The sequence below is a fragment of the Oncorhynchus gorbuscha genome, linkage group LG06, assembly GCF_021184085.1.
Source record: "Oncorhynchus gorbuscha isolate QuinsamMale2020 ecotype Even-year linkage group LG06, OgorEven_v1.0, whole genome shotgun sequence".
Classification (NCBI taxonomy): domain Eukaryota; kingdom Metazoa; phylum Chordata; class Actinopteri; order Salmoniformes; family Salmonidae; genus Oncorhynchus; species Oncorhynchus gorbuscha.
The window spans coordinates 27,714,838-27,735,619 of NC_060178.1; the positions used below are offsets into that span (position 1 = coordinate 27,714,838).

The following is a 20,782-nucleotide window of genomic DNA, read 5'->3' on the forward strand; positions in this document are numbered from 1 at the left end:
TCTTCTTCTCTTGGTAATCATTATAATGGCGTTCGCTACCTACTGTGCGGGTAGATAATAAACAGCCGCAACAAGTAAATAACGCGTGGTAAAAAATATTAATATCAGAAATAATGCTAAACTAATTAAGTTGTTTTTCTGTTAACATTACAAATCAGGTCCTTACAGAGACCCAGATGGATCCTGTGAGGGCGGGACATTTTCTGGTGACCCACAAAAGTCAGTCTTGGAGCCCCAAAAACGTTTTGTCTACAATTTTGTCCAGCTTCTTGGACTCTTGTGCAGTACAATTAATAACGGTGACTATATGCTACAAAATCCACCTTCTTCACAATGAGTGTATCCAGATCACTTCTTCAGTATGTGGCCTCTTGCCCCTTCACCTCCTCCACATATGAGATCTGCTGTACAGCCCTGATCCTTGACACCTCGACCTCTTGCACACAAATGGGGGACTCAAGGAAAGTCCGGAGTATGATCTGCTCCACAGTTGCAACATTTCCCATTCACAGATTCTTTAATAACATAATTATCCCATCTGCAAACATTTGACAAGTGGCCATATCTTTTACAATCCCCACAGCAAATGCTCTCAATGCACACCTCTAGGAGGCATTCTGCCTTGCAGTATTTCTCCCTATAGTTCTCAGCCATTAGCTTCCCCCACGATTGCCTAATGCGAAGTAGGGTACAATCCCAACTAGAGGTCAACCAATTAAACAGAATAGCCAATTAAGTCGGGCCGATTTCAAGTTTTCATAGCAGTCAGAAATCTGTATTTTTGGACACCGATTTGGCCATTTTTTTTACACCTTTATTTATCCTTTATTTAACTAGGCAAGTCAGTTAAGAACACATTCTGATTTTTAATGACGGCCTAGGAACGGTGGGTTAACTGCTTTGTTCAGGGGCAGAATTACAGATTTTTACTTTGTCAGCTCGGTGATTCAATCTTGCAACCTTACAGTTAACTAGTCCAACGCTCTAACCACCTGATTACATTGCACTCAACGAGGAGCCCGCCTGTTGCGCAAATGCAGTAAGAAGCCAAGGTAAGTTGCTAGCTAGCATTAAACTTATCTTATAAAAAACAATCAATCAATCATAATCACTAGTTAACTACACATGGTTGATGATATTACGTGTCCTGCGTTGCATATTCTAGCGAACGGCACAGACAGCTGTGTTATGTGTTAGGCTAGTAGGTGGTTGTGTTGTACTTATCAGTACCCAGTGTTCGCGGGGTCCGACATGCCAATCAACCTGCTATCTGCCAATCACGGGAATGCCTGGAATGTTCTGATGCCGGGCATACTGCTGGTTGGCGGAGTGGGGTTGGGCAGGGGGGTGGAGCATTGGTCCTTCTGTAGCTGGAGAGCATTGGAGGGTAGTTAAGAGAATGTATGCACACTGGTTTAGCCTGCTAAATGGCATATATTATTATTATTATATTAGCATTGGAAGTTAAGACCAGGTTTAGCCTTTGTTCTCTCTCTTACGTCTGGGCTTCACAAGAGAAGGTCACGATTGGCTTGTGGGTTATCTTTCATTTATTTGGCCTGGGCTACGGCTTAAGTTGGTTTAATAAACCGTCAATTCGTAAACTCAATTGTTCCTTTATGATCTAGTCAGGTCATTACATTGGTGTCAGAAGTAAAAACGTTGATAAAAGTTAGCCAGCTAGCTAGCTGACTTATGTGGCTAGCTACTGTAGGTGAGAACCGGGGTTGAAAATGCTTAGAGGGAATCCGAAAGTGAAGGTGGAGGTACGGGACAATTATGGCCAAGGAGGTGCGTGTGCATGGACATCGGGGGATTTGGCTGAGGAGATCGCCAGGGCGTCGGAGCCCAGAAGCCGCTTTAGGGCGTATTCTGGTGGGCGGACCGAAAGGGTGACGTCGACGTGGCGGGACGAGGAATATAGGGCTCAGGATGTTAACAAACAAGGCGGCGCCCAGTTCCCGGCTGCGTCCGTATCTGTTAAGACCCCGAAGTATTCCGGTAAGGCGGATTGGGAAGCTTTTCATGCTCAGTTTGAACTGTTAGCTTATTTTAGAGGGTGGTCGGATGAAGAAAGGGCACTGCAGTTGGCTTTATGCCTCACGGATGAAGTTCTGGCCTGTTTGATAGTGATTATCCCAGAGGACAGACATGATTATGGTACTTTAGTGGGAGCACTGAGGATGCGCTATGGACAGTGTGTACAGCCAGGGCTACTGCGCTCCGAACTGAGTAATAGACGCAGGCAGCCTGGAGAGCCTCTACGGGTGCGAGCTAATGACTTTGAGAGCCTCTCACAGCGGGCATATGCTCACATGCTCCCCTCCGTGCAGAGCGAGCTAGCACGGGACCAGTTCATACAGGCGCTCTCTCCTACGGAGCTGCGCATTCAGGCCCAGCTAGCTCATCCTGAGTCATTGCAGATAGCCTTGGAGATGGCTTTGGAGAGGGAGCTGTTCTGGGCTGGGCTGGGGCTTCAGCTGGGGCTTTGGTGGGGGTGCAGGGAGACACACCCACTGTGCGAACTGGGGGGCATAGCAGCCCAGAGACAGAAAAGCCTGCATGGGTGGCTGAAATGATAGAACTCATGCGTGCTGTGTCACTACAGGCAGCACAAAACACACGCCCTGGTCCCAGGGTCTGCTGGGGTTGTGGCCAGCCAGGCCATCTGCACCAGGTTTGCCCCATGTCCCCCAGAGCTCAGGGAAACGGCTCGGGGTCCGCATAGACCGGGTAGTGCAGACCCCTTGCTTTCTATCTCAACCACCATCTTCTCCAGGAGGAGCCCACCGGCACAGATGGGGAAGCAAGGCTCCACTTCCCCCAGAAGCAGACAAGGGCAAGCGGATGGAGCCTCTTTTTGTGGTGGGCTGGACCTGTGTTGGGGACTTTTGTCAAGTCCCTGTCACTGTGGAGGGGGTGCCCTGCTCTAACCTGGTGGACACTGGGTCTGGTGAGGCCAGATATTGTGTCAGGTTGGACTCAGTGTGAGCCCACAACTGTGCAGCTCCGCACAGTCACAGGTCAGCTGGCACCCATGAAAGGGAAGGGACTAATGACTCTGACAGTAGGGGGCAGGTCTGTACGTCATCCTGTGTGGGTGGCGGCTGTGCAGGACCCTTGTATATTGGGGTTGGACTTTCTTAGGAGCACAGGCTGCCAGTTAGACCTAAATGGGGGCACACTGAGCTTCCAGGGAGGGCCGGCAGTCACCATGGCCCCCCCTAATGTCACATTCACTCAACACAACAAACCCTTTACTCCAACAGTTAAAACAGCAGAGACTCATGGCTGCACCCCCTCCCCCATATCTCCAGTCCCCCTGTCACCTACGTCTGTGTGTTACATTCCCCCAGCTACCTCGATGACACAGCCCTCTGTGAGCCCGGGTCGCACCCCCCCCAGCCCAGCCACCCCAGATGGGAGAGGAGAGGACACTGTGCAGTGAGGGAGATATGGGGAGGAACTGTGTTGGTCTTGACCCCGAGTATCAGGAATGGTTGTGGCAGTTGCTGTTTGAATTCAGAGACAGCTTTGTGCTGAGTGAGGAAGAGGTGGGTCAGACTCATCTGGTGCAGCATGAGATCGACACAGGTGATGCTGGACCCATCAAGATGCGTCCCCGCCGTATCCCGCTGGCAAGCCAGGAGGCGGCAGACAAGGCTGTGTGGGAGATGCAGTGGGCAGACTTCATCGAGCCCTCAGACAGTCCCTGGGCGGCGCCAGTCGTCATGGTTCCGAAGAAGGGGGGCAAGCTGAGGTTCTGTGCGGCTGAATGAGGTAACCAGGAAGGTCTCATACCCCATACCACGTATCGATGAGTCGCTGGACCTGGTTAGGGGGTCCTCCTGGTTCCCCTCACTAGACCTCCGCAGTGGCTACTGGCAGGTACCCCTCTCCCCAGAGGCCAGAGCCAAAACTGCATTCTCCACTAACAGAGGACACTGGCAGTTCAAGGTCCTGAGCTTCGGCCTGTGCAACGCTCCAGCTACTTTTGAGCGTTTGATGGACAGGTGATGGATGGCATCCCCCGACAGCAGTTTCTGTTATACCTCGACGACATCCTGGCCCATGGCAGCTCCTTCCAGTCAGCCCTGGGGGCACTACGGCGTGTGCTGGAGCGGGTGGCTGCCGCAGGTCTGAAGCTCCACCCCGAGTAGTGCCACTTCATGAGGAGAGAGGTGTCCTTCTTGGGCCACCGAGTGGGGAAGGAGGGGATCAGCACCATGGAGGACAAGGTGGGGGCTGTCTGAGACTGGCCCACCCTCCACCGACCAGCATCAGCTGAAGAGCTTCCTGGGCCTGGCCTCGTACTACAGGAGGTTTGTACGGGGCTTCTCAAGCATCACTGCTCCCCTGAACCGCCTGCTGCCGAAGGACAAGGCTTTCACTTGGACAGTGGAGTGTGAGGAGGCGTTCAACACCCTCAAACGTGCACTGATCGAGGCCCCCGTGCTCGCCCCCCCTGACCTCACCTTGCCCTTTATCCTGGACACAGACGCGAGCAATGTGGGCATGGGTGGGGTGCTGGCACAGGTGGGGCCAGTGGGGGAGAGAGTGGTGGCATACTTCAGCAAAACATTTGACAAACATGAGCGCCGCTACTGTGTCACCCGGCGGGAGTTCTTGGCTGTTGTGGCTTCAGTCAAACACTTCCTGGGTGGCCTGCCCTTTACTGTAAGGACTGACCTCTCTGCTCTCCAGTGGCTCATGTCGTTCAGAGAGCAAGAAGGGCAGGTGGCATGCTGGTTGGAGGAGCTTCAGCCGTATGACTTCGCAGTGGTGCACAGGGCAGGGGCACGCCACTCCAACGCCGACGCCATGTCCCGTCGGCCCTGTACTGCAGACGGCTGCCGCCACTGTGAGTGGAGAGAGGGATGGGAGAGAGAGCTGTGTGCAGAGGGGGTCTGTGCCACAGTGTGTCGGTCGAGCGGGCCTGTCTGCTGTGAGCTGCAGACTGTCGACGTGGCTGAATGGGGGCAGCAGCAGGGACTGGACACAGACCCACAGTCAGTGCTACAGTGGGTAGAGGTGCAGGTGAGGCCACCATGGGAAGAGGTGACAGCGCTCTCACTCGCGACCAAAGGGTTGTGGTTAAAGTTTGAGAGACTGCGGCTGGCTGATGGCGTGCTACAGCGGGCATGGAAGGAGTCAGCTACGGGAGAGGAGAGGTGGCAGGTGGTGGTCCCAAAAGCATTGCAGGAGGCTGTGCTCCAGAGTACTCATGGGGGGGTGGGGACTGGACACTTTGGGGTCATAAAAACACTCTGCCGCCTTCGTCAGGGCCTTTACTGGGGGCAGCACAAGAGGGATGTGGAGGACTTTTGTCACCGCTGTGACAACTGCACAGCGAGAAAGGGCCCCCCAGGCCGCTCTCATGCTCAGCTACAACAGTTCCCAGTGGGGGCTCCCATGGAGAGGGTGGGAGTGGGTGTAGTAGGGCCGTTCCCCACCACAGACAGTGGAAACCGATGGGTACCCACGGCCTAGGCTCTGCCTGACCAGGAGGCAGAGACCATCGTCAACGCCCTGACAGCGGGGATGTTCAGCAGGTTTGGAGCTGCAGAGTCCATCCACAGCGACCAGGCAGAAACTTTGAGTCCCATGTGTTCGCCACCATGTGTGAGATGCTGGGTATGCACAAGACCCGCACTACTCCTCTCCATCCTCAAAGTGATGGCCTTGTGGAGCGATACAACAAAATGCTTGGACAGCAGCTGGCCATCGTCCCTTCCAAACACCAGCGTGATTTGGACAAGCACCTGCCTATGGTCCTCATGGCATGCCGTTCCGCTGTCCAAGACTCCACCTCCTGCACGCCTGCCCTCCTCATGCTGGGGAGAGAGATCCGCACCCCTGCGGAGATGGCGTTTGGTCGGCCCCTGGATAGCCCTCACGTTCCCCCGGGGCCGGAGTATGCCCGGAGACTCCAGGACCGCCTGGAGACAGCCCACACCTTCGCCAGAGAGCAGCTGGTGAATGCAGGTTTGAGGCAGAAGAGGAACTATGACGTGCACACCCGGGGAAGGCACTTTGTGGCTGGGGAGCTGGTCTGGGTCTACAGCCCCCTAAGGAAAAAAGGCAGATGCCCCAAGTTGGACAGTCACTGGGTGGGACCCTGCAGTGTCCTGGAGAGGGTAGGGGAGGTTGTTTACCGGGTGCAGCTTCCTCCCAGGGGGAGAAAGGTGACACTACACCGGGACAGGTTAGCCCCATACAGAGGGGCCTCTTCTCCCCACTCCCCCTGTCTCCCCCCCTGTGTCACTGCGTGGTTCCCCAGAGTCACTGACTGTATTACCCATTCCCGCTTCCTTGTCCCCCATATCCCTGGAACCACCAGCTTTCATATGTTCTCATGTTCTGAGCAAGGAACTAAAACTTTTGCTTTTTACATGGCACATATTGGACTTTTACTTTCTTCTCCAACACTTTGTTTTTGCATTATTTAAACCAAATTGAACGTTTTATTTTATTGATGTATTATATTAAGTTAAAATAAGTGTTAATTCAGTATTGTTGTAATTGTCATTACAAATACATGTTCTTTTTAAATCGGCCGATTTAATCGGTATCTGCTTTTTTTTTTGGGTCCTCCAATAATCGGTATCGGCGTTGAAAAATCATAATCGGTCTACCTCTAATCCCAACACGGTTTTAACATTTAGAAATTTCAATAATCATCACACTTGATACGGCTTTTGAAACATACGACTCTTAACTTTCATCAATGACAAATCCTTCAAATAAAAAAGATACACTTACTCTAGAAGTTTTGCACAGGCTGCAGAGCCATACAGCTGTAGATGCCTCTGTCTCGGAGCATACTAAATAGCCAATACGCACAGGTGGTTGCCTCTTGTATTCTGTCTGTTTTCTGTAAACAAGCACTGTAACCCTAACACGGTGTGCATCAATTTAATCTTTCATTTTTTGAAAATGACTTCTCGCTGAAATGAAAGATAAAGTCCTTATGCTCCCAATACCAAGTGATGCGTGTTAACGTTCAGGTTGAGCATCAGGGATTTTAACAAAACTCAACGCTACAGAAGACGCCTTCATCCAATGACTCTTATGTGTAATGTAATGGAACTAAGGGTGTTTTCACATAGTCCTCTTTAAAAGAACCGATCTCAGTCCTCTTAAAAAGTGTACTCTGGGGTAGAAAAAAGCTAAATAGCTCAATTATCTTTTGTATTCACACTGCCCTTGCATTTGAATGAGGATTCAACTCTTTTGCCAGTTCACTTCACCTATTTTGTGGTCCGAGTCCACTTTGCATTCACATTGCTATGTTTAGAAAGGAACCAATAACTTTTTCTAACATTCACTCAATAGACTCTGGGTTTTTATAAAGTGCAGGACAAGCCATTCCATCATAACGTGTTAACGGACAGCTAGATATACCTACTTACATTTTGGAAGATAGTAGATTGCATTTAATTAAAAGATTAGACATAATAATTGTAATAATAATACATTATTAACGTGTAAATATGATTGATAACAGAATAAATAGCAGTAGAATAACTGCAGGTTAAGTAATGCTGTAATTCAAAATTATACACCCAATCTAGGCTACTGCCACTTTAAGTGGCTAGTATTGATTTTGTACCCTATGTTGTGATTCCACACATTTTGTGGAATTTCTGTGCATCTATAATATCCAAAAACAACGTTTTTTCCCCCAAACCTACACATCATATTCTCTCTTCTGTGGCACCAAAGTAAGTGGGTGTTTATGGCAGAGGAAACGGTGTCGCAGGAGTAACGACAAGCGAACTTGGGGAGCTTTGCGTTCACATTGCGCTAAAAAAAGGAAACGGGCCGAAGAATTCAAGTGAACTTCACTCAGACCACCTCTCCAGATGGTCTCAGTTCGCTTTGGGGCTTTTTTGAGGGGTCTGAGTTCCTTTGGAGTTTTCACACTGCACAAAAAACAAACCAAGTGTGAAAAGAGTCGGAGTCATGATCAAGGGCTAATGCCACGTTCATAATGTAATGACTTGACTAGATCATAAAGGAACAATTGTCCAGACAGAGGGTTGAGTTTACGAATTGACAGGTTTTTACACAGACTACTGTTTGGCCGTAGCCCACGCCAAATAAATGAAAGATAACCCACAAGCAAATCGTGACCTTCTCTTGTGAAGCCCAGACATAAGAGAGAGAACAAAGGCTAAACCTGGTCTTAACTTCCAATGCTCCATCCCCCTGCCCAAACCCCCCTCCTCGCCACTCCGCCAACCGCCAGGATGCCCGGCATCAGAACATTCCAGGCATTCCAGTGATTGGTAGATAGCAGGTTGATTGGCATGTCGGACCCCGCGAACACTGGGTACAGGTAAGTACAACACAACCATCTACTAGCCTAACACAACACACAGCTGTCTGCGGGTCGCTACAATAATAACTGGGAACTCAGCAAAAACGATGGTCAAATGGGATTTTTTTTAAAAAGTCATCCCATCCGACAAGGAATTCCAAATCAGGAATTCTGGCATCTTTTGTCGAGTTCAAAGCAACTGGGAACTCATGGAAAAAAAATTGGTGTGACTGGGAAAAATCTATTTCAACGGTCATCCAGCTCCGAATTTCAACTCGGGAACTCAGGGCCTCTTTCTAGAGCTCTGACCTTCCGACCTGAAGATCACTGACATCATGATTTGACCTCATATTTTTCCAGTTGTTTAGAAAGCGACATTTCTAGAGCGCCTACTTTCCAACCTGAAAATCACTGTCATGATTTGACATTGTTTTTTGGGAGCATTCTCATGTCACGTTCACATGCTAGTCGGAACTAGGACATTTCCGAATTGCTGATTCGTTGAACACTGCACTGTTTAACTACATCCTATTACCAAGTCGGACATTTGAGTTTCCTAAAAAAAATCATTTTGAAATGGTCATCCTCAGAATTCTGAAGTCAAACTCGACCATCATTCTATAGCTCTGACATTGCGACTTAAAGATCACTGATTTGACTTTTTTTCTTCTGAGTTCCCAGTTGTTTTGAAAGCACCATAGCTCGTTTAGCAGGCACCCTGCTCAGAAGACCAATCCAGGTCACTTTTGCCAGATCCAGTGCGCTATTCTTCTTCTTCGATGAGGTTTAACAGCGGTTGGCATCCAATAAATGTTGCATTACCGCAACCTACAAGACTGGAGTATAAATCCCTTATACTTTGATTGAATAAAAAATAAACAAATACCCTTCCACCTAATACTCACAACAAAATGTAATTAATAAATAAAACACCACCGTACTCTGTGACTTACGTTCCATCCCTGCAGTACAGTTGATAACCTGCCACGTTCTATCAAAATCGAACCCAGAAGCAGACCAGGACAAGGAGAGTAGGAAGAAGGTGAGTATTTATTTACAAGTGAATGTGAATGGGTAGATAGGTCCAGGTGGCGTAGCGGGCAGCGGTGGTGAGTTGATGTGAGTAAATAAGTGGATCCAATGGGATAGCGGAATCCTCCGACGACCAGGTGGGAATGGGGTAAATGATCCGGGTGAGTAACTGAAGACAGAACAAACGGAGGTAAGTTTAAGGCAAGCAATACGTAAAAAAAAAACAAAACTAATTATATCCAACTTGAGGCACAACATACTGTTCATGGCTAACGATCCGGCATGGAATGGATGTCAGGTCCGGGCTTATGAAGAGGAGAGATGATGATCAGGACCAGGTGAGCAGATAGCTGATGGGATACAGGTGCGGGTAATCAGAACTCCCAACTGGCTACATTGCCCGGCAACCAGACAGGGTGCGTTCCAGGAAGCCGGAAAAAACACTCCAGGACAGAACACAGGCAAAAAACCGACTCAGGAAACGGGATTCGTGACATAACCATTGCTATAAATGCTAAAAATCCAATCTCACTGAAACATATAGAACTTGTTGGTTTATCCCTCTGTACTGGTACAGATCTAATACTCACACCACCCCTCTCAGGACCCCTCCCTCTGTACTGGTACAGATCTAATACTCACACCACCCCTCTCAGGACCCCTCCCTCTGTACTGGTACAGATCTAATACTCACACCACCCCTTTCAGGACCCCTCCCTCTGTACTCCTACAGATCTAATACTCACACTACCCCTCTCAGGACCCCTCCCTCTGTACTGGTACAGATCTAATACTCACACCACCCCTCTCAGGACCCCTCCCTCTGTACTCCTACAGATCTAATACTCACACCACCCCTCTCAGGACCCCTCCCTCTGTATTGGTACAGATCTAATACTCACACCACCCCTTTCAGGACCCATCCCTCTGTACTCCTACAGATCTAATACTCACACCACCCCTCTCAGGACCCCTCCCTCTGTACTGGTACAGATCTAATACTCACACCACCCCTCTCAGGACCCCTCCCTCTGTACTCCTACAGATCTAATACTCACACCACCCCTCTCAGGACCCCTCCCTCTGTACTCCTACAGATCTAATACTCACACCACCCCTCTCAGGACCCCTCCCTCTGCACTGGTACAGATCTACTACTCACACCACTCCTCTCAGGATCCCTCCCTCTGTACTGGTACAGATCTACTACTCACACCACTCCTCTCAGGATCCCTCACCCTTGACCCGTCTTCCTCTACTTTCTTCACTGCCTCGGCATATGACAACTTCTGCACTACTCTAACCCTGGAAACCTCAACCTGCCTCTCTTACACAGGACATTTCTGATCTCCAGCCCCATGGGCACCTCTACAATTAACACATACCACTACTTTCCCCAATGCTACACATTCCTTTGTCTCATGTCCTTCTGCACACTTCTCACACCTAGGAACCTCCCTCCTACACACTGCTGCCACATGCTCATAAGCTTGACATGTGTAACAATGTAATGTACTGGGCATAAAAGCTCATATAGGATAACTTATATATCCTTACATCACTTTGTTGGGCAAAGACTCAACATCAAAACTCAAAAGAGCAAACAACAACCCTTCTGTTTCACCACTCACTCCACCCTGTCTGCGTCGCACCAAACGACGAGCATCACAAACACCGGGAATCTTCTCCTTCAGTTGGTCAACTTTCACATTTACCGCTACCCCAGTAATCACTCCTTTCAATGGCACCCTTTTCTTGAGAGCTAAACAATTCACACCTCTTGCCTCCATTCTGTTAATGTGGAGCACCTGCTCCCTCTAACCAGCAGAAACACAAACAATTATCACAGGACCACTCCTGGTTACCCTCACCGATTCCACAGCACCCAACTCTGTTTTCACCCACCCCGAAACCACAAATGGATCCGCCAAAAGGCAAAGGTCCACTTTTTCCAAAAACTTCACTCCGACTGTCAGACTCATCTTTATCCTGACCCTCAGTGCACGCCTCGGGCTCAGAGAACTTCACCACACCTACCACCTCCGATACTTTTCTCTCATTCACTTCCCTTTCTCCTCCTGTCTTCTGCTCACTCTGCTTGCACTTTCTACCATTCTTCTTTAGCAAACCATCTCCTTTTTTCTATGCCATTTTTAACCCGATTCAAGCTCACCCTCTTCCTCCCTCTCTCTCTTAGACCTCTTCTGCCTCTCATATTCCCTCCATTCCTCCCACATATTCTAAGTATACGTCTCCTTTTGATAATACTGCACTTCTGTTGACATACATCTTGTTCTTGGCTTCTGAAGGGACACCATTTAACCAGCTGCCACAAACTCTGTACAATCAGCACGAACCCCTCGGGATGTAAAGCTCAACAGTGCATCCCGCTTGTGAAGAAGCTGCTTCGCCTTGATGATCTTCTTTATCAATAGCTACCGTAACGCTTTTCCATTTCAAACAAGCACGCTGTTCCAACCACCATCGACTGTGTCGCCATGACAGCATCGCACTATTCTTCTGTTCTTCATTTACACAATTAACCAAAACAAGGCTGCTTCTAGTCACCTTGACTGAATCGACAATCGGAGAGGTGAGCGACAGTAGCATTTCAAAAGTCAGAAGCGGCTTCCTCTCCTCCATCTTTTCTTCATCGACCCTAGAGAGGGTCGTTGCTGTTGTACTAGGAATGATGTATGAAAAATAAGTAAAAATAATATGTAGGCCTATAGCTTACACATTTTCATTCTGATATTATTGTATGCCTCTCATCACCAGTCACGACCAGCTGTGCGTCACATGATTGTCTCCAGTGGTGATGGAGTGGGAGCGCAGATGTCTGCTGAGCGGTTTCTCAATGTTCATCTCCTAGGCAATCGCCACGGTCCCAAGAGCACTGGCATGTGGTAAGACGATAATGCTCTTGGCTTGCATTTCATCTCTTGGCTGGATTTCATCAAAATGTGGGACAGAATAGTAAAGGGGTGGGCTGCCGTTATTGGACGGGGTTTCAAAACCAAAAAGAAGGGTAAACAGCCTATTGATGATGCTTTCTTTCATGACATTCCAATAGTAACGCTAAATGTATTAATAGTCATATCTACATCTTTAGTTTTTGTATGCTACTAGCCAATTTCAGCCTACATATTCCCATTATTAAAATGGATGACTTGAAAATCAAATCCTTCACTTACAACATTATATTTTAAATTGATATAATATTATTGAATATCATAATTGGATTTCTGTTATATTGTCTGCCATTTAGACAATAATAATTTTCATAATGATTAATAATAATAAGAATGGATTAAATCATTTTCTTGAAACAAAGTTTTCGTCATGGCCCATGAGGTACTTTAGCTCCGTTCCAGTGGCTCTATATCTCCAGGTTTTGTGTTAGTGAATTCATTAGCCCCCTATCTCCCCAAGGCAGGTAGCAGCTCTCTGATTTGCTTCCTGGTGTCTGACTCAGCCTTTACTACAGCAAGCCGAGCATCTGCCTGAAAGCACCATGAAATCCTCCTGATTGGCTCACCCAGTGAGTGTGTGTGTGTGTGAGTATCTGTTATTAATGACACACACACATACTATGCTACATTGTATTGTCATTTTTTGACGTGAAGAGATATTTTCAGTGGAGTTCGAGGTATCCTCAGACCCTCAAGTTGCTTCCCTTCTTTCACATCATCCCTCAGAGGTGCTGGCGGACTGGGAAGCATTGTGTGAGGAGGGTGCTTCATGCTCCGGTGAGGGAGCGGATTGACGAAGGAGAGTGGACCGAAGAGAAGAGGAGGGGAGAGAGGAGAGCAGATGCTGCCCACACCCTGAGATGCTCTGCTGTCTGATAGAAGATGAGATGTCTCTGCAGGAGTTCCAGCAACGTGTGGGCTGTGTCATCACACATGTCGGTGAGTGTCCTGTCTTTATCCCTCCATGAGGCATCAGCCAAGGGGATACCCAGCAGCTGCTCCCTGCATGGTCTCCCTATTCCAGACAGCATCTTAAGAGACGCCTAGATATGAAATGCTTGACTATAGAGATACATGTGTGAATATTTGGTCTAAACGGATAGAAATGTCAGGTTTGGGCTGATCATAATTGTTGCAATTTATACACAATTTACATTTGAAACAGTTCAAGGTCAGAGTCAGCCTTACACAAATAACCATGTAGCATGTTGTTATTGACTACTCATTTACATTTTTGACATTTGAGTCATTTTGCAGACGCTCTTATCCAGAGCAACTTACAGTAGCAATTAGGGTTAAGTGCCTTGCTCAAGGACACATTAACCGTTTTTTCACCAGGCTGCTCTGGGATTCGAACCAGGAAAACCTTTTGGTTACTGGCCCAATGCTCTTAACTGCTAGGCTACCTGCCACCCAAAATTGGGATCTGGTTTGTGGATTTATATTTTATTCTTGAGTAAATTTATAATGTACACATCATGTTCCACTCCAGTCAGACTTGTCATTCCATGCTGGTTGGTGTGATGTGTAATAACTAGTTGTCACAGCACATCACAGTGAGTGGGTGTCATCAGAAAGTGTGATTGTCATATATTGAAAATGACTTTTCTATCCTCTGATAATCCCATCCTATACTCATTATGAGTTTAATTGTAAATCACTATAACCACATTTTAGAGACAATATGTGTATCATCATGCAGATAGATATACAGTATTTATCGGTATCTATGGGTTTCATTACATATTTTATGATACTCAATTGTTATTAGCCACAGAAGACAGCACAACCTAGTATACATCTCTTTAGATTCCTATCTCCTCCTCTCAAAATTCCTCTTGTTCTCCTTCATTCCATATTCTACATCCGGGTCTTCCGGGCTGGGCAGAGGAAGTAGGTCATTGTGCCACGCTGGAGATTGTTACGGAGTGTATTCTATCACTGCTCTCGTGAGGCAGTCAGGCAGCAGCCATCTATTGAGGAGGGGACCATACAGCCAGTTACCATAGAAACTGAGATAGCCCAGGCTTGTGTGCATTGGCCCTATTGATTTATGGAAACGGCCTCTCCTGTGTTGCTGTTTGCATCTCTCACGCCCCCAACTTATCACAGACCCCCAATTATTTTCACTATCACACCCATTACTCATTAACCATAATTGAATCATTGTCAGTGTCCTGTTATATGGTGAGCGTTATAGACTGCTGTCATCATAACACTTTATTATACCGACCGGACCTAACGGTCCCAACAATTAAAGGTTCATAATGAGCTTCCCTATACTGAAGATGATTGCCTTGCTACACAAGAGACGGACAATAGTAATGTTATTCTGCTAGTGGCATTTATTCTCTATTGATTTATTTAAAATCAAAGACACACCCCTCTGTTCATCTGTAAGGGATGTAGAGCTGTGCAGATTCAATCACATATTTGACATTAAAAGCCGTGTGTGGGAAATGGTGAGCTTGGCAGCTGATGTCAGCAGCACTACATCAGAGATATTATTGCAGTTACACCTTGTAACAGGCTCCATAACTCAGAGAGAAAGAAAGCGAAAGAGGCAAGCCTTATCTGAGCTCTCATTGGTGGCAGGTGACAACATAGTTGCCGGAGTGTGAAGGCTGTGTAATCTAGGGTAACGGCGTATGGATTTTATGAATAACTCATGATAGAAATGATGTAGAATTCAAGTGGCTTCCTCTATTAAACAGAGTTATTAGAATGATCATACTGCAGACCATCGTCCTCTCACAGCTCTTCCAAACAAATTATATTTACAGGAAACTACACAACCGACTTGAAATGGTCCTTCAAATAGTTTTCAGGAAAAAAAAAGATCAGGCACAAGTATGTTTTGTTTTGTTGCCTCTCGCAAACCGAGGAATTAGAGTACTGCAATGCCTCTTGTGTACAGGGCAATCTTCCACTACACATCCCAAGGATATCTAATTCAATCTCCAAATCATATAGGGAAATATAAACTCAGTATTACATGAGTTAAATTCTTAACCTCATAGTGTGCAAAGATTTTGGCCCTGTGTAGCAGTAACCCTCATTTCAGGATGCCTTCTGCACTATTTAGTAGAGTTGAACAATGGAAATGTGTGGCATCGGTCATCCGTTGCTAATTTAACTAACGGGATTAGCATGGTCTGGCTACTCAAGGCTGGCCCCAGACACATACTATGTGGTTAACACAGGGAAATGAAACAGCCTATATAAACAGAAAATACAACCACATCAAAACATGAGCCCAGACTAAAGACGCAGCTGACAGGGAATCGTAAAGGCACCAAGGCTGGAAAATGCATTAAAATGTCAGTGTAATCACTTTGTGGTTTTCAGAGGCATTTAGTCTAAAACATACTTTCCACAGATGAGTAACCATTCTTGCAGATTCTCACCAAGTGATCAGTGACAATGTACATGTTCCACTGGCTCTACAGCACAGACCTCGATCCTAGACGTTATGTGTGAGCATGTTTATGGTTTCTCTCAGGATGAATGTTGGCTTACTTGTCTGTCATTCATTTTGTTGTAACTCTGGCACTGTAGTAGTTATATCCTCTTACAGTAAGCAATGAATCTATTGAGAGTCTCTATGTACATCATAAAGAGTTAAATGGATAAATAGAAGCAGCATTGTTTTGTCCCTCCCTTTTATCTATGTCCCCACCCCTCATCCTCTTAGTAGCCAAAGGGCCATTGCTATCTTCCAAAATCAATACCAGATGCCACCATGAGCATGTGTGCCATGTCATTCTGTAATACTGATAGTCCATTCATAAGCCTTCCTTGGCACCGAAGGAGATATATAAAAAGTCCAGATTCTATCCCATATGCAGAGAGGTGAACAGTGGAAAGGTCAGGAGGTCATCCTCTCTCCTGTCTCCATCTCAAACGTCCTGATCAGATGCCTTCCTTCCTCACCTCTGACTTCTGAAATCACATCCCCTCACAACAATGCCATCAACTTCATCTCCGTTTTTGGATTTTAGATGATGTGGAATCATAAAGGATCGATGGCAGGGATTCGATGTTCATTCGTTGAGTGCATTTCATCTGTCGACATATCATAGACTGTTGGATTTTGTTTCACTCAGAGGTTGTCAACATATCTTAAGGTTCGGTAGGTGTTCCAGCCATCGATCTTCCTGGTATCATAACAGCTCTGGTCTTGTTGCCCAGCCAGCCCAGTCTTGTTGTTATGACGTAGGCTGTATTCACACTGCTTCCCATTTGTCCCTCGTTTACGTGAAAAGGGGCTCTTTGGAAAACGTTTGTCTTATTTCGCACAGCCCCCTTTGGGCATTGGCCAGTATTTGATTGGTTCTCACAGTAACACAATGGAACAATAGCCCATTGAGTCATAAATCTATTTTAAGAGTCTGGCCTAATTTCGAACTCTAATATGGACTTACTGCTCCAGTTTTCAAGGGCTCAGGGTGGCCCTCAGATCAGCAGGGTCAAGCTTCACAGCAGGCTTGGAAAAACAGAGGGCATGTAGGTAGAAGACAGAAGTCAGGTCAGGTAAGGCTAGGACAGACAGAGGGAGTACTGGGGATTACTACTCCCCATTCTCCTTCTGTGACCTTGACCTCTGTAACCCGTTCCTCTCTGAAGGTGGTTGGGAAGGTTTGCTCACCCCCGATAGGGCATTGTTTGTGAGAAGAATTACCTCTCAAGGCTACGGTGTAAATTCATGATCCATAGCACTGCAGATGATTTTTTTTCTTTTTATACCAGATACTTAATCTATCTCGCAAGGGGTTGCAGTATATTGTGTGCAGTCACAGCATACCTGCTTTCTGCTGGCAGAGCCACATGGTGATGTCATATGATGGAATTTACTCCCTGCCTCTGACCTTAAGTAGAAAAACAAACAGTACAAATACTCCGATATTCTCCTTGTACAGCAGGTGTTGCTGCTTTTCTAGTCTTTAAGTTTTTAAGTTTCATTAGCATAGTGGTTTAGAATAGATAATGCCAGTACTGTGATTCAAGATCATATTGTTGAACTGAACATATACAATGCTTTGCAAAAGTATTCACCCCCCTTGGCGTTTTTCCTATTTTGTTGCATTACAACCTGTAATTTAAATAGATTTTTATTTGGATTTCATGTAATGGACATACACAAAAATAGTCAAAATTGGTGAAGTGAAATGAAAAAAAAGACTTAAAAAAATTCTGAAAAATACAAAACTGAGAAGTTGTGTGTGCATATGTATTCACGCCCTTTGCTATGAAGCCCCTAAATAAGATCTGGTGCAACCAATTACCTTCAGAAGTCACATAATTAGATAAATAAAGTCAATCTGTATGCAATTAAGTGTTACATGATCTGTCACATGATATCAGTATATATACACCTATTCTGAAAGGCCCCAGAGTCTGCAACACCACTAAGCAAGGGGCACCACCAAGCAAGCAGCGCCATGAAGACCAAGGAGCTGTCCAAACAAGTCAGGGACAAAGTTGTGGAGAAGTACAGATCAGGGTTGGTTTATAAAAAAATATCCCAAACTTTGAACATCCCACGAAGCACCATTAAAACATTATTAAAAAATGGAAAGAATATGGCACCACAACAAACCTGCCAAGAGAGGGCCGCCCACCAAAACTCGCAGACCAGGCAAGGAGGGCATTAATCAGAGAGGCAACAAAGAGACCAAAGATAACCCTGAAGGAGCTGCAAAGGTCCACAGCGGAGATTGGAGTATCTGTCCATAGGACCACTTTAAATTGTACACTCCACAGAGCTGGGCTTTACGGAAGAGTGGTCAGAAAAAAGCTGTTGCTTAAAGAAAGAAATAAGCAAACACGTTTGGTGTTCGCCAAAAGGCATATGGAAGACTCCCCAAACATATGGAAGAAGGTACCCTGGTCAGATGAGACTAAAATTGAGCTTTTTGACCATCAAGGAAAACGTTATGTCTGGCGCAAACCCAACACCTCTCATCAACCTGAGAACACCATCCCCACAGTGAAGCCTAGTGGTGGCAGCATCATGCTGTGGGGATTAGTTTTAACAACATTAGACATCAGCAGGATCATAACATTAGACTGGACCATTAGAAACTGGACCATCAACATTAGACCATTAGAAGGAATGATGGATGACGCTAAATACAGGGACATTCTTGAGGGAAACCTGTTTCAGTCTTCCAGAGATTTGAGACTGGGACAGAGGTTCACTTTCCAGCAGGACAGTGACCCTAAGCATACTGATAAAGCAACACTCAAGTGGTTTAAGGGGAAACATCTAAATGTCTTGGAATGGCCTAATCAAAGCCCAGACCTCCATCTAATTGAGAATCTGTGGTATGACTTAAAGATTGCTGGACACCAGCGGCACCCATCCAACTTGAATGAGCTGGAGCAGTTTTGCCTTGAAGAATGGGCATAAATCCCAGTGGCTAGTTGTGCCAAGCTTATAGAGACATACCCCAATAGACTTGCAGCTGTAATTGCTCCAAAAGGTGGTTCTATAAAGTATTGACTTTGGGGGGGATGAATAATTACGCTCCAGATGTTTTTTTTTTTTTGTCTTCTTGTTTGTTTCACAATAAAAAAAATAACAAAATTGCATCTTCAAAGTGGTAGACATGTTGTGTAAATAAAATGATACAAAACCCCCCCAAATCCTTTTTAATTCCAGGTTGTAAGGCAACAAAATAGGAAAAATGCCAAGGGGGTGAACACTTTCGCAAAAGCCACTAGTTCTTCTCACATGACATAATCACCGTGAGTAAAACATCTGAACTGGTGACCTCCTGCACATCAACACCACTTAGGAACAGGAGTCTGTCTGTAGACACCCATTCTCTCTGCCTGGGAGACCAACTATCTGAGCATAGTCTGTGGAGACCCATTCTCTCTGCCTGGGAGACCAACTATCTGAGCATAGTCTGTGGAGACCCATTCTCTCTGCCTGGGAGACCAACTATCTGAGCATAGTCTGTGGAGACCCATTCTCTCTGCCTGGGAGACCAACTATCTGAGCATAGTCTGTGGAGACCCATTCTCTCTGCCTGGGAGACCAACTATCTGAGCATAGTCTGTGGAGACCCATTCTCTCTGCCTGGGAGACCAACTATCTGAGCATAGTCTGTGGAGACCCATTCTCTCTGCCTGGGAGACCAACTATCTGAGCATAGTCTGTGGAGACCCATTCTCTCTGCCTGGGAGACCAACTATCTGAGCATAGTCTGTGGAGACGTATCTCAAAGTCATCCATAAAGAAAGTAGGTACATTGCATCTTGAATTTTTTACATATATATTTTATTACATTTATATGGCAAATGTGGCAATATCAGATTATGTGCACTGTATGTTTGAGATCTTTTTGGACTGAGCTGTTTATTGTAGTAGATGTGTATGGGAGGTGCGTGCAGAGGTAAACACTAAAGCCAAATATAGGCCTATCACTGTCATTAAAGTCGTCTCTGAATAGACCCGTGTCCTAAGATTAGCTAGCGAGAGTGATCTATGTTTATCAACCAGTGGAAAGGTAAGCTTAAGATACAGACCTGTGTATTATGCATTTTTAAAAGCAGGAAGGCCACTGGCTCCTATTCCATGTGACAAACATCAAGACTATAGTATCACACATATTGGCCATCACTTTGACACTAAATGGACACATTATGACGTAATGGTTAAGTTCTTACAGCACACGGTGTGGTGAAGCCTGAAGACGCAGATTTGTGAATGAGTGTTAAAAGAATGTCAGACAGTAGGCTACAATAGCAGTTCTACAAACTTACACCAAGTGCCATGCCCATGGGTGTAACTTAGTATGATTGAGTATGACTGATAATGTTCTTGTGTGTTATTATTCTCATGAAGTACGTGCCCTTCGCCAATGAGAGTGTCTTGGGAGGGAGGGGTGAGAAAGGGCTTCTGAGACAAGGACAGTAAATGAGCTACAGCCAGGAGGAAAAGCAGTGCCTCTTGTGCTGTGTTCCTGACGCACATTGTCCACACAGTACTCCACAGCACAGAGGCTGAATGTTGGGCTGGGTGGGGGAGGAAAGGGAAGCCCCAGTGCCTCAGGGTATAGTTGAGGATATTGGTGTAAACCATGCCAGTCTCCTGTGCTCCACTGGTCACAAGACTTGAAGTCAGACCTCTGGCGAGAGCCCTGACAGAACACACACACATGCACCCACACACTCACAGACACACACATTGTAAGGAATCTGCTCCGTGGTGCTCTGCGCGGTTTTTCATAACCACAGCTGGAGCCCCCAGGGCAGGACTGTAGTGTTCAGCGGTCTGGTTCGGTCCAGACAGGAAGACCTCGCCATGGGCTCAGTTATGTGTAAGTGACTGGATTACCTACTTTAAACCTTAATTGACATGTTCTTTCACACTCATACAGGTCTGGTTTCCATGGCTCGCTTGCCTCTGAGTGGTGTGAAACAGATGTGATGTAAGCTAGTTGTG

General features: G+C 46.4%; 1 protein-coding gene across 1 annotated transcript in view; it reads left to right on the plus strand.

Annotated features, from left to right (window-relative positions):
• Positions 1–13,128: 13,128 nt before the first annotated feature.
• LOC124037787 (guanine nucleotide exchange factor DBS-like) overlaps positions 13,129–20,782 on the plus strand; it is a 71,318-nt gene continuing 63,664 nt past the window's right edge. The window contains exon 1 of the mRNA XM_046352843.1: positions 13,129–13,266. Within this exon, the coding sequence (XP_046208799.1) occupies positions 13,188–13,266 (79 nt within the window). The 5' untranslated portion in view covers positions 13,129–13,187. The remainder of the gene's footprint in view (positions 13,267–20,782) is intronic.